This window comes from Orcinus orca, chromosome 7 (genome assembly GCF_937001465.1).
Source record: "Orcinus orca chromosome 7, mOrcOrc1.1, whole genome shotgun sequence".
In the NCBI taxonomy this organism is placed as follows: domain Eukaryota; kingdom Metazoa; phylum Chordata; class Mammalia; order Artiodactyla; family Delphinidae; genus Orcinus; species Orcinus orca.
The window spans coordinates 58,168,298-58,182,982 of NC_064565.1; the positions used below are offsets into that span (position 1 = coordinate 58,168,298).

Sequence of the window (14,685 nt, forward strand, 5' to 3'; positions counted from 1 at the left end):
ACTTGTGGTTTGTGGTATGTGTAAAATTGATAGGAATGGTGGTAGTTATATGAACCTATATGTGTGATAAAATTGTGTAGAACTAAATAAATACACACACATATGAGTACAGGTAGAACTGGGGAAATGTGAAGTGTATAAGCATTGTTATGCTTTTATGCTACAGTTGTGCTATTATACACAGTTGTGCTATTATATAGTTTTGTAAAATGTTACCATTGGGGAAACATGTATCTATGTATTATTTCCTATAACTGAATCTAAAATTGTCTCAATAAAAATTTCACTGGATTTAAAATATCATTCACTGCTTACTGAGCTACCAGCCTAGATACTATAATTTTCAGAAACACATAAACATTTCAGTTAGTCTCTGTTCTAAACAGATGAAACTGTTATTTTTATAGTGCGCCATTTTGGATGCTATTTTGTTTCTTCTGCTTTTCACCTTACCCTGTCATTCTCCACCAAGTATTACAATTCAAACATTCTAAGTCCTTAAAATAAACGCCTATCAAAAGAATGTCTTGGGGCTTCCCTGGTGGCGCAGTGATTGAGAGTCCGCCTGCCGATGCAGGGGACACGGGTTCGTGCCCTGGTCCGGGAAGATCCCACATGCTGCAGAGCGACTGGGCCTGTGAGCCATGGCCACTGAGCCTGCGCGTCCGGAGCCTGTGCTCCGCAACGGGAGAGGCCACAACAGTGAGAGGCCCATGTACCGCAAAAAAAAAAAAAAAAGAATGTCTTAACTAATAGCCATCTGTTATGTAGATAAAACTTACATAGAGTATCTCACTTACTGATATTTTTTGTGTCTACACTAGTGTATCAGTAAAGGCTATTGTTTCTGATGAAAAAATAGCTTTATATGTAAAATGTAATATATTTTTACTCAGAATGTAAATCTACCATATGTTACTATTACTAAAGTATCCCACTTTCTTTCTTCCTTGGGGAATTATTTTTGGCATTTTTGGGGAATTTGAATGTTTTTCTTTTAAAAAGTCCACCATTTTAATCAAAATTTATTTTGTTTTCTAGGCGCAAAAAGATTGGATCAGCTTGTCCTTGATTTTTCTCTATTTAAAGGTAATCTGCCTGCTTAGTTCACTAATCATACAGACTTAATACAATTTTCTGTTTGAGGTGGCAATCTATATTTGGTTGTTAAAATAGAAATTGTGTTATATAATGGCTAGACCTATAATGTCTTTTCTGATTGCCTCACAAGATGCAATCTAATCTCTCAAAGAAAAGAATAATTCATGTGATTTATGTCATGGAAATAAATAATAAAATAAATTCAGACTACATTTTTCATTTATGCTCCACAGTTTTGTTTTGTTTTCAGAAATGTATGAAAAATCTTTGCTGTTTTCGTCTGTTTGCCTGAAACTGTATTTTACTCATAGATTGAAGTACTGAAGCCATGGGAATAAAGGTTCAGCGTCCTCGATGTTTTTTTGACATCGCCATTAATAATCAACCTGGTAAGGAAATTAATGTCCCTATTTAACATTTATATATAAGTACTTAATATTTTAAGTTAGTAAAGAAATTTAAACCAACTACCTTCTTTTTTAGCTGGAAGAGTTGTCTTTGAATTATTTTCTGATGTGTGCCCCAAAACATGCGAGAACTTTCGTTGTCTTTGTACAGGTTTGTTGACATTTTCACTTGCCCTAATAGTAGTCCCATTTGATTTCAGTTTGCTTTGATTTTTAATTTAACATGTTTTAGATTTTTTCAGGCATATTATTTCCTTCTCAGCATGCTGACTATGCAACATTTACTAGACATGAAAGTAATTCTTATACATATTAATTGTAATGGGATTGTATCTGAGATTGATTTCTACACTCAGTAGAAAAGCATGGGTGCTTTTTAAATGAATTTTTTAAAAATTCCTGAGGAAAGTTAAAATTCTGTAATTTAAAGAAGTCTGTATAGGTCAAGAGAGGTGTATTTTACTGGGCAAAAGCTTTCATCATTAATTTTTTTTTAACTTTTAAATGTTTTATTTATTTTATTTAAATTTTTCTTCTAGTTTTATTGATGTAATTGACATATACTGCTGTATAAGTTTAAGGTGTACAGCATAATGATTTGATTTATTTGCATCATAAAGTGATTATCACAGAAAGTTTAGTGAACATCCGTAATCTCATATAGATACAAAATTAAAGAAGTAGTGAAAAATTTTTTTCTTGTGATTTCATCATGAATTTTGCTTTAATACTACTTCCTTAATTTCTTTTCTACTTAACAGCCTACTAATTTTTCTTCCTTGTAGGTGAAAAGGGGACAGGGAAATCAACTCAGAAGCCATTACATTATAAAAGTTGTCTCTTTCACAGAGTTGTCAAAGATTTTATGGTTCAAGGTGGTGACTTCAGTGAAGGTAAGACTTTGATTCCCACAAAGAAAATCATATATTTATATTCTTTGTTAAATACATGAATCTCAAAGTTAGACAAGTCTCTAGAAGTACTAGGCCAGTTTTCTTCTCAGCCCACTTAATCTTTGGTCAAACAATTAGAAGTACTGGGAATTCCCTGGTGGTCCAGTGGTTGGGACACGGAGCTTTCACTGCCGAGGGCCTGGGTTCAATCTCTGGTTGGGGAACTGAGATCCTGCAAGCTGCCTGGCGTGGCCAAAAAAAAAAAAATTAGAAGTACTCATAGAAATAGATAAAAAGGAGGAAACACATAGGAAAAAATTTCATGTTTGATATATGAATTTCAGAAATTTCCTTCTGGATTAAAAACAAAACACTATTCATCTCTTAGTAGCCTATCAGTGTTCATGTTTGATTTTGTCACAGCCAGTAATCCTTTACTACAGTATGGTTTTTACCTCTATTATTGTAAAAACATTGAAACTGTGTTTTTAAAGACACTTTGAGAAGCTACTAGTAATTTCTGTTAAAAGACCTACATAATCATTAGGATCTGAACATTCTTTCTTCTACAGATCTTAATAAACTTTGTTACACTCATACTGTTGTATCATAGAGGAGAGAAAGTAATTTGGGGTCTTGTCAGTATTGACTTTAAGTTAAGGTCTTATAATTTGCTGTGAACGTTTGAGTATTCTTGATTGAAAGTCATTCAAGTACCTACTTTGTAAGAAGCATTGTGTTTAGGTAGGACCTTCAAGGAGATTGCTGACTTATCAGTTCTAAGAGTCCCATGTTTTTTCATTCTTAGGAAATGGACGAGGAGGGGAATCCATTTATGGAGGATTTTTTGAAGGTAAAAACGTTTGTTTAAATTGTTTTTAATGTTTTCTAGTATTCATTGATTTTTCTCTCTTGAATCAATAAGATTATTGATATACTAATATCCAACTACCTTCAACTAAACGAAGTTAATTTTCTTGTGAAAAATTTTATGTGATAGAGTTTTTATAAAGGTAGGATTTTTTTGTAATTAGTACATTCGTACATTATATTACTTGAAGGGTTTCAGTGATCTGTAATAAACTTTTAGAATTGTAGTGCTAGAATAGGAACTTCCATAGCTTGATCCTAATCTTTATTAAAAGAGATTCAGCTATATTTCATAGTGACAATATCAACATTTTTGTGCATCCATTTTTCTATGAAGATTTTTTTTTAATCTTTGATATTCTGAATTTGGCTGTAATGGTTTTCCCAAATTTAAGTTTTCTGTCTGGAATTTTTTATTAATGTGAAGATCATTTGAAAGACTATAAACATGTGATTGTGGAATTAATTTCATATTTCCCATCTTTCACTTTTGGGAGTCAGTGAAATTTTTTTTCACGTTCCACCTGCTTTTTTCCAATTCTAATCCAAGATTCGAAGGCAATCTGCTCTTTCTATCATGGCAGATATTAAGTTTAATGAGTGCCTCTCTGTGCTAAGAATAATATTGAAAGGGGGTTGATAAAGTATTTGGATTTTATAGCAAGGGATTGAAAATTAGAAATATTTTAATCTGAAAAGATGGAGGAAATTGGTTAATATTGGATTTCTCTTCTTTTAACCTTTTATCTAAATTTTGTCTGACACTAAAGAGCACATGATATGAACACAAGATATGAAGAGGAATGAAAATGAATTTTGGGGGGGAGTTATACCTATAACTGAAAACTTTGCTTCTCTATAGATGAGAGTTTTGCTGTTAAACACAACAAAGAATTTCTCTTGTCAATGGCCAACAGAGGGAAGGATACAAATGGCTCACAGTTCTTCATGTAAGAATTAATGATCTGATGATTTAAAATATCACGTTTTTGGTGTGTCGTTTCTCTGTGTGCCTGCCACTGATCACTAATAAATAGGAGAGGGACGTATGAGGGAGAGAATTTTTGAAGGAGGAAGAACAAAGAATTGTTGAAAGGGGAGTTGAACTGTACTGCTAAAGTTTTCAAAAGATGAAGACTTTTGTCAAGAGGACTCAGGAGCCAGCTTGAAGGGGTGGCATTCCGCCTGGCCAAATTAGGACAAGTTGAGCATTGATTATCTTGAAAATAAATAATGATGGTATCATATTATCAAATAAAATGGAAATCCAGGAGTCCATTCAGATATAAATAATAAATGAATAAATAACAAGGGAGAAAGAAAAACTGTTCCTTTAGAATGCAACTAATAAATGTAAAAGGAATTATAGAGTTAGAAATGTCCCTGTTTTGCAGTCATCTCAGTAACATTGATTCAGGAAAGAATTACCTATGGATGGTAAATTTATAGGGTAAGTTTAACAAGGAACAGGATGTTTGCATTGAGTATCTCTTCGTAAATTACTTAATTATAAAGAGTAAAATACAGTTGTTCCTCATTCAAAGATTCTGTATTTGTGAATTTGCCTACTCACTAAATTTATTTGTAACCCAAAGTCAATAGTGCTAATGTTTTCCAATTCTGACTACAAAAAAATTGTTACCAGGGCTCTTGTCAGCAATTCATACTTTTTATCATGTCCCATGGGTAAAGATTTGCTCTCCTCTTCAATAACTGTAAACTCTTCTGGTCTCAGAAGAACTTAATCTGTCAGCATCATGTGGATTATTGTGTTTTCTGTTCCACATTTGTAACTCCCTTCTTCAACAGTGAGAAATCTCCCTCCGAGTGTGTTCAAAATTTCTACTCATTTGTTGAATCCTATATTTAAAAATTGCCATCCTATACCACTGTGAAGAGTAACCTACTAACTAGAGTTCACTATTTATTTATAGCAATTTTTGTTTTTACAGTGAGGGTATGTAGTTAAATTATCATGTTTAAAAATGACCTGGATTAGTACTTTTTAGTGTAAATTTTGTGTGGTTTTGTGACTCAAAATATGTTAAATTCATTTCCGATTTTATTTCATTTGTTCTCCCTCTCAGGTTGATTTATTTCTTGCCTTTTTGTTTTAAGCTTTTAAAACATTAACATGATTCCAAGAGTCAAAGCAAAGAGAATACTTCTGAAGTATCACTCGCACCTAACTCTTCATTCCATTCCCATTCCCCCATTTTTTTTACCTTTTTTTTTCCCACCACCTATCCATATTAGTAACCAACCTCATTAGTTTCTGGTTTATTTTTCTGTATATCTTTTTACAAACATAAGCACAGATATATATTTTTTTCTTATTTTCCCTTTTTTCTTACACAATAGATAGCATACTGTATATGTTTTTTTCTTTTCACTTAATGATATAACCTAGAAATCACTGCATATCAGTTCATAGAGATCTTTCTCATTTTTTTTCCCCACAGATGTATAGTAGTCTGTTGTGTGTATATACTGCAGTTTATTCAGCCAATTGCCTATATACAGGTGTTTCTGATTTTTTAAATGAAAACAACTTATATCACATTTGTTGTAGGAAAATTAGAACACACAGATTAAAAGAAGAAAAACAATCCTATCCCCAGAGCATCTTTACATGCAATAAAAATACAGGTAGATAGTTGCATATAGTCTGTAATCAACTTCTGGATGTAATATAAATTTCTTTGTACATCACTAAATATGAATTAACATGTTAATCCATTGTTTGAATGTACTGTGGTTTTATTTATTTAGTCTTAGTTTTGAACATTTGGTTTGCTTCTTGTTTTCAAACTGCTACAGTGAACATTGTTGTATCTATTGTTTGATGTATTTTTTAATTCTTTTATGTAAGTTGTTAGAAGTTTACTTAGTGAAATGCTTACATATTTTTAAGGCTATCCATATATATTGCTACATTGACTTCCAAAAGGAAGTGTGTAGTTTACTCTAGACCAACAGTATGTAAGTGCCAGTTTCACCAGATCCTCAGCAACACTGAGTGTTATCATTTATTTTCACTTTTTAAAATAAAATCCCTCCTGTGCTTACCAAAACCCATATGTTAAATTCAAATAACCCTTCATGTATATTCTCAGACTCTTCCAATTGTTGGTTTCTCCTGACCTCTTTCCACTTTTAGATAACTATTCTTTACTACTTCTGTGTTCTGTTTTTTTAAAGGAAACAACTTCAGTTTTTAATCTTTTTTTAAATGTTTTATTTTATTGTTTTATATTAATTATATAATATAAAATTTGCCATTTTAACCATTTGTTAACTGCATACCTCACTGGTATTAATTATATTCACAATGCTCTGCAGCTACCACCACTATTTCCAAAACTATTTCATCATTCCAGAGAGTAGCCATTTTCCCTTTCCCTCAGCCCCTGGTAACCTTTATTCTACTTTCTGTCTCTATGAATTTGCCTATTCTATATATGCAAGTGGAATCATACAATATTTGTCCTTTTGTGTCTAACTTATTTCACTTAGCATGTTTTCAAGGTTCATCCATGTTTTATAGCATGTATCAGAACTTCATTCCTTTTTATGATTGAATATCATTCCATTATATATACATACCACATTTTGTTTATCCATATTCATTTGTTAGTGGGCATTTCGGTTGTTTTCACTTTTTGGCTATTGTGAATAACGCTGCAGTGAACATTGTCATATATATTTGTTTCCCTGTTTTCAGTTCTTTTGGATAGATACCTAGGAATAGAATTTCTGGATCATATGGTAGTTCTATGGTTAGCTCTTTGAAGAACCACCAAACTGTTTTCCACAATGGCTACATCATTTCACATTCCCACCAGCATTATACAAAGAGTTCTAGTTTTTCCATTCTTATCAACACTTTTTCACCAATCTGAGAGTGACCATGAAAGCAATGCAAGTATTGGTTTAGGGGTTACAAATAAATTCTCGCGAGCAAGCCAGTGGACAAATACGTAATCTGTAAAGTGAGGATTGACTGTATCTTGATGCAAATTATATATACTAAATGTAACACAAATACATATATAGTGTATACCTAGGTTTTTACATTTCTAGGTGGTTTTAGCAAGTTCAGGTGATCATAGCTGTTACAGTGAGAAAACAATAACAGGTTATTAGTTTTTAAAATACGGTGAACTTTTAAAAATACATGTATGTGTTAGAATTTTTTTTAGTGTGTGTTTTAATCAAAAGTTAGCTTAAATTGTGTTCCTTCTTCCAAATTTCTAATGCCTTTTTTGATAAGATTTTTAAAATGACAAATCTTGTACAATGCCCATATTCAGTCTGTTGTACCAGTGTGTCTTCATAGCTACTCAGATAGCAGCTTTCTTAGCTACAAAGCTTTAAGGTTGATGTGGAGAAAAGAAGGACTTTTAAAAATTCCTTTTTGCTAATTTTAGGTTTTGTCCAAATTTTAATGCAGATATCTTTCTTAAATGTGAAATTTACTTTATGTTAGGGATAACAAACTCAAATACCCATAGGTCTTAGGCAAGTAATATAAGGGAGTAAAGGCTGCTGGGACAAGAAACGTAATGATTAATCTCTGTATTAGAGAAGGCAGGGATACTCAGCCTGACCAATTATTGCCACATGCCAGGTGCCATGTCTTTCCATGTTTTCAAAAAGGTCTGGAATCTGGATTTTTTTTTTTTTTTTGAATCTGGATTTTTATATAGAAGTATCCAAATTTTTAAGTCTTGGCAGCTAATTTAAAAATTTATAAACACTACATGGACCATTTCTGTTCAGGTCCAACAGAACATGTATGAGGACATCAGAATATGACCTGGGCTTTAACTGTTGAAAATGTTAAGATTGAAAAACACTGTTGTTAAACCCATAAACTGGTGAAATGGTTTGCTAAATTATGATATGCCCAGACAGTAGAATACTGTACAACCATGGATATTCAATAAGAACCCAGTTACATGCAGGAAACATGGATGGATAGAAGTAACACCAAAATGTGAACTTTAATTTCATGTAAGTTTTCAACAGTGTATAGGTATTTCAGAACAAGTTTTTGAAAATACATTGTCGAAAGCATCTTGCATTTGATTCTATTTAAGGTTAAGGTAAATAAGATTCTGTTATGTTAAGATAGCATATATATGATTTCTTTGTTTGCTACTTTGTTTCCAATGCAGTTATTTTCTTTTCCTTTTTAGAGATGCTAACTTTGTTTTTCTCTGACTTTGTTTTTATTCTTCTATCTGATGACTTCCAAAAGAACAACAAAACCAACTCCTCATTTAGATGGGTAAAGATTATTTTAATTTATTTTACAACCTACTTTAAATTAATATTAAAATAAGAAGCTTTTATTTAGTCATCTTTACTTGACTCTTTAGGCATCATGTTGTTTTTGGGCAAGTGATTTCTGGTCAAGAAGTTGTGAGAGAGATAGAAAACCAGAAAACAGATGCAGCTAGCAAACCATTTGCTGAGGTGCGGATACTCAGTTGTGGAGAGCTAATTCCCAAATCTAAAGGTAAAAACAAGTATATATTTCTCTTTCTTAAAACCTGTTTGTTTATTTATTTATTTGGCTGTGTTGCATCTTTGTTGCTGCGTGGGCTTTCTCTAGTTGCAGCTAGCAGGGGCTACTCTTCGTTGGGTTGCGCGGGCCTCTCATTGCGGTGGCTCCTCTTGTTGCGGAACGGGCTCTAGGCGCACAGGCTTCAGTAGTTGTGGCTCACGGGCTCTAGAGCGCCGGCTTAGTAGTTGTGGTGCATAGGCTTAGTTGCTCTGCGGCATGTGGGATCTTCCCGGACCAGGGCTCGAACCCGTGTCTCCTGCATTGGCAGGCAGATTCTTAAGCACTGTGATACCAGGGAAGTCCCTAAAAGCAAGTATATATTTCTGATAACTCTTACGCACACAAAACAAACACACTGTAATTAGTTGACACGATCTTTACGCTAAAGTGAATATAAATATGAAGTTTTTGTGTTTTTAAATATATGTTTGTGTTTTTCAAATGTGTTTTATCTTACTTCATACTTTGTTCATTTATCATGGAACTGCTTAACTTTCCTTGAATTATTTGCAGTAATTCATCCATCTGCTTCCACTTTATTTTTGGGGCTTTTTAAAAAGTATAGTTGTCTAGGGCTTGCCTGGTGGCGCAGTGATTGAGAGTCCGCCTGCCGATGCAGGGGACACGGGTTCATGCCCCGCTCCGGGAAGATCCCGCATGCCGCGGAGCGGCTGGGCCCGTGAGCCATGGCCACTGAGCCTGCGCGTCCGGAGCCTGTGCTCCGCAATGGGAGAGGCCACAACAGTGAGAGGCCCGCGTACCGCAAAAAAAAAAAAAAAAAGTGTAGCTGTCTAAATAGCATGGTAAATAAATATTCTTCTAGGGAAAGAGATGGTGTGGGGAGGATGACAGTTGAAGAGATTAACATAGACTAATAAACTTCACGGGAATAAATTATTTCCCCTTCATGCACTGCTTAGATTCAGAAGCATCTGGCATGTTTGAGAGCTTTTTCTGTTACATGTTGCTAACTCATTAAAGTCTTTAATATTCCTTTCAGAATTGCCCTAAGTAGAACATTCTGTTCTCAAATTTTAGGTATACTGATGTGCTCTGTAATATGCACGTTTTATTTTGCTTTTCTTTAGTTCCCCAATCAGGGATTGAACCAGGACCCACAGCAGTGAAAGTGCCGAGTCCTAAACACTGGACCTCCAGGGAATTCCCTGGAGAAGGCTTATTTTTAATTTTCTTTCTCTGCATTCCACTTTGATTCTAATGATTTCACTTTCTTCTCTTTTATGTCAAATATATACCTTCTAAACCATCACAGGAATATTGCTGCAGCTCATACTGGGACTGTTTAACTTCTTGTGTTCAAGAGTCTGGCTATCCTTATTTACAAACAGCAGTTATAATGTATGCCTTGTGTTCGTGATGATTCAGAAAGAATGAAGTGTCGTTGAGTATCTTACCTTTTTTTGAAAAAATAGAAACTAAAAAGCAATCTAAATCTTTGCATATTTTAGACCCTGAATCTTCTGCTATTTAATTCTTCAAAGTGTTGTCAGTACAATTGGAATATTTTGGTTTAAGATATTATTTCTTCCCACATCATCTAGAAAGTATTCATCTTTTATTCTGTACTTAACTGTTTTTTGGCTTTTTTCTTGTGTTTTATCGTCTTCAAGGATCTTGTGTTAGGATCTATTCTCTGCTTATAAAAGTTAAGGATGCTGTGTGGTTTACATATTTAGAAGAGATAATTAAAAAGCTTACATCTTAAACCATAAATGTTATCATAGACTCTAATAAATATGGTGTAAAGATTCTTTTGGTACTAAATGGTCAGTGTATGAATATTTGCTGAAAGGATGAGAAGGTGAATGAATGTCACTCTCTGTATATTATTATGTTTTTATAATATATTTTCACTTGAAGCAATAAATGCTAATTTTGCCCATGCCATTGTGGCCAGGAAGTTGTGCTGAAAGTTGATGTAGTGTTCTAGTGTGTGTTCCTCAGACTCATGCTAAGGAAGTATATCTTGCCCTTATCAGTTTCATCAGTTGGGGAAGATTTGGCCCTTTGTTACTGTCTGCACAGGAGTTACCGAAAGGCCAGATTTGTTTTGAGTCGTACCTTCCATGCCTGCTCTGTTCTGGATCACACTATAGAAAGAGGAAAAGATCTTTATGTTTGAGGTCACACAGTTTGGCACCTGTTACTCTACAGTCCTTCAGTTACCATTCAGAACATTGGTCAGAATGGATTTTGTCAAGCATCAATAAAATCTTTTTTTTTTTAGGCAGAGCTGAGTCTTCCATCCAATTTATAAGTTTGATGGCCTTCTTACAGTCTTAAATTGGACATAGTCAAAAAGCTTTGTGTAACACAGCGGTGTTCATCATCATCATCATATTTAAAACCTTGTTTGAGAGATACACTCCCCACTTTAAAAATAAATACCGAATCTTTTTTTTTTCTTTTTCTAACTTCCTGAAAGAAAACAAAAAGACTTCTGAAGAAATATGACTGTCTGGGCCCACCTGTAAGTGGTCTTGGTGAGTCTGGGCAATCATCCTGGGCCTTCCCTTTGCTGTTGTGAGATTGGAAATTCTACTTTTTGTGGCTATTTGAATGTGCCTGAGAAGGTTCAGAGTCGAGGGGAAGATCCTTCCAACAGATGCAGAGGAGAACACAGGAGGCTAATCAAAACTGCAACCCTGTAGAGGCTATCAAGGGGCAGAGTGTAGGATAGAACACAGACCACTACCCTGATTAAGGTACTTCCTGGCTTTTCAAGAGTTACCATGATCTCAGATCATGCTGGTCTCTTCAGAGTTTCCTGCAGTTGTTAAAGAGAGGTCTGTCCACCTTTGCTATGCAGCATGAGTTGGGGCTGATGATATATTACAGAGTACATAGAAACACAAGTGCTGAGTTATGGCAGCATGGCAATAAATAAATAGTTATATGAGCAGAAATCTTGTATATATGTGGTAGAAAACAGATTACCTGGCAGTACAGAAAGAAGAGCACAATAGAGGAAGCAGTTGGTGAATCTTGTACTCAGGAGACAGTAGAAAAAATCAGACACTCATTTGTATGGTGACAGGATCCCATTTCAGTGTCTTTATCCTGGAATTAAGAGCCATGGTGATAACACTTTTAATGGAGAATAGTGGGATGTTAAACTTCGAATCTGTTTAGAGGGGAGACCCAGTATTTTTGAAATTTTTGAAAAGAGGTTCATTTGAGGTATAGTTCTCTTCTTTATTTCAAACCTTATTTTGATGATGGCCTTGAAATTTCCTTCAATATAAAGGCTTCACGTGAAATTCATTGGCATAAAATTTACACCTCTCAAAAAACTAGTAAAGCAGCATTTTCTTACCATATGTTTTTACAAGTAAAATGTTCTAGAAGTTTGTTTTTTCACCTTAACAACATACTAGTAAAGTCAGTACCCAGTAGTATTACACCATATCCTACCTCCCCTCCCAACAAAGGTCAGTGAACAGGGTTGGGAATTTCTTTTACATAGTGATTGATAAGCAAACTGCATAATCTAAATAATCTAAAATAAACTAACCAGAAGTGGCCCAAGAGTTAAAAAGTGTTGTTCTTTTATCTTAAGGATGGCTATATGCTTATAAATGATACTTTGAAATAGATTTTAAGTGGTTAGGCAGGAAGTAGGGTTTTTTGGAGAACGGGGTGACAACAATTGTTGTCAGACTTGGGAGTTTTAAAATTTAATACATTGATTTTGTTCAACATTTAGAAAGCATAAAAGGATAGTCAGTGAAAAGTCTTTTTTCTGTTTCTGCCGATCAGTTCCCATTCTCAAATTTTGTATACCATTCTACGTGTATGTGAATGTTGATAATATAAATTCCTAGAAATAGAATTAACAGATTATAGGGGTTATGCATTTGTAATGTTGGTAGGCATTGCCACTAGAATATAGGAAAGTTAATTTCCCTATGCCCTTTGCAGAGCCACATAATATCAAACTCTTTAATCTTTGCCAGCCTAATTACAGGGTTGGTTGTTGTTGTTGCTGTTGTTTTTAAAGCTGGTTTAAATGAGCATTTCTCTAAGGTATTTGATGTTATCATCTCCTTAGGAGCCATTTATATTTGTTTTTATATGAGTTGATTGTTAATTGCTTTGCCTCATATTTTTACTCAACTCCAAGCCTCCTTGTATTTCCTTTTGTTTGGAGAAATTGGCCATTTTTTTAAGGGTAGGTCTGCTGGTAACTATCTTAGTTTTCTGAAAATGTTGTTATTTCCTTTTCTTTCATGATGGGTATTTTCACTAGATGTAGAATTCTGGGTTGGCAGTTCTTTCAACACATAAAAAAGTGTTAGGCCACTTCCTCCTGGCCTCTATGGTTTCAAGTGAGAAGTCTGTTGTTCAAATCATTGTTCCCTGTAGGTAATGAGGGAATTTTCTGTCATTATTATTTAAAAAATTTTTTTAATTTCAAATTTTTCTCCTGGGATTCCGATAACATAAATGTTAGATCTTTTGTTTATTGTTCTACAGGTCTCCGAGGCTCTGTTCATTTTTTTTTTTTTTTTTTTTTTTTTGGTAAATTCTGTTCATTTTTTGTTTGTTTTTTTAATTTTCTCTGATGTTCTGGTTGGGTGATTTCTATTGGTCTGTCTCTGGTTCGCCAACAGTTTCCCTGTCATCCCCACTCTGATATTGAGCACATTTTATTTCAGTTATTGTATCATTGTATTTTTCAGTTCTAAAATTCCTTTTGATACTTTATATCTTCTTTTCTCCTGAGATTTTTAAACTCTTTTCATTTGTTTAAAGAACATTAATAATTGCTTGGGGAAGCATTTTTAAGATGGCTTTTTAAAAATCCTTGTTAATTCCAACATGTGAGTCTTCTGGGTGTTGGTGTCTTTTGATTGTTTTTTCTTTCTTAAGTTGTGATTTTCCTTGAAAATGGTTCTTGAAATTATTAGTGATATATTTTTTTAATTTTGTCCTGGAAATTTGGGGTATTGTATGTTATGAAACTCTGGATTCTGTTTATGTTTTCTATTTTTAGCAGGCAGTCACCTTATATAGGTTTAGCATTTAGGTCCTGGCCTCCTTTTGTAGATTGTGGTTTCAATGATAATTCAATTTCCAGAGCCCTTGCAGTACTATTCTGGTTTCATTTGTATGCTACTGAAAAACCGGATGCTATTCAACACTGTAGTTTAATTCTCAAACCTTTTGCCATATTAGTTCTGGTCAGTTTAACTTGGGGGTCTCCTCCCCAGGACTTCATCTGTAAATTTAAAGAATCTTTTTCTCTAGCTTCCTTCTCTGAAATCTGTGCCACCTGCTGGTGCAGTGAGGGGAGCTGAAGCCCAGGCTTCCCACTTTGTCTCTACTGACATCACTCTGGCAAGGGAAGGGGAACACTGCTTGAAGGGGAGGGTACCGGAAATCCAAATTCTCTACTTTGTCTCTGCTGATAGAGCCAAGAGGGAGTTGGTGAACTTTTTTTTTTTTAATTTTCCCCCTTAGTATTTGCTTACAGTAAAGCAGGTATTGGTGACAATTTTTTTGTCCTGCTAAACCATCTTTTTTCTATTTCTCTGTCTGGAGAGAGCAGGCCTTTCTTGGGGCTTTTACAAACCTGTGTCCGTTGGCATTTCTGAGTTGCAGGCTTCTTCAGCGTGATGTCTAAGGTATATGGGAGACAGATTGAAAACCACCATGTCACCTTCAAATCCAGAGATCCCTGGCCACTCTGCCTTCTTTCTACCTTTCAGAGTCTTCTTATGTTTGTTTCTTTTTGTATTATGTCTAGGATTTCTACTTACACTTAGCAGGAGGATAGGAAGAGATGAATCTATTCCATCTTCACAATTTCTCCATTCCT

At 34.4% G+C, this 14,685-nt stretch overlaps 1 protein-coding gene across 4 annotated transcripts in view; it reads left to right on the top strand.

The window, feature by feature from the left end:
- The window catches only part of PPIG (peptidylprolyl isomerase G), a 42,820-nt gene that overhangs the window by 8,141 nt on the left and 19,994 nt on the right, over nucleotides 1-14,685 (top strand). For 3 of the 4 annotated variants that reach the window (XM_004267277.3, XM_033423521.2, XM_012532153.3), the window contains exons 2-9: nucleotides 1,042-1,089; nucleotides 1,413-1,490; nucleotides 1,585-1,659; nucleotides 2,294-2,401; nucleotides 3,210-3,254; nucleotides 4,134-4,221; nucleotides 8,535-8,564; nucleotides 8,656-8,795. In XM_004267277.3, coding sequence (XP_004267325.1) covers nucleotides 1,430-1,490; nucleotides 1,585-1,659; nucleotides 2,294-2,401; nucleotides 3,210-3,254; nucleotides 4,134-4,221; nucleotides 8,535-8,564; nucleotides 8,656-8,795 — 547 coding nt within the window. In that variant the 5' untranslated portion in view covers nucleotides 1,042-1,089; nucleotides 1,413-1,429. Of the gene's footprint in view, nucleotides 1-1,041; nucleotides 1,090-1,412; nucleotides 1,491-1,584; nucleotides 1,660-2,293; nucleotides 2,402-3,209; nucleotides 3,255-4,131; nucleotides 4,222-8,472; nucleotides 8,565-8,655; nucleotides 8,796-14,685 lie in introns of those variants that run through there. The other variant, XM_049712258.1, reaches the window with a different exon arrangement.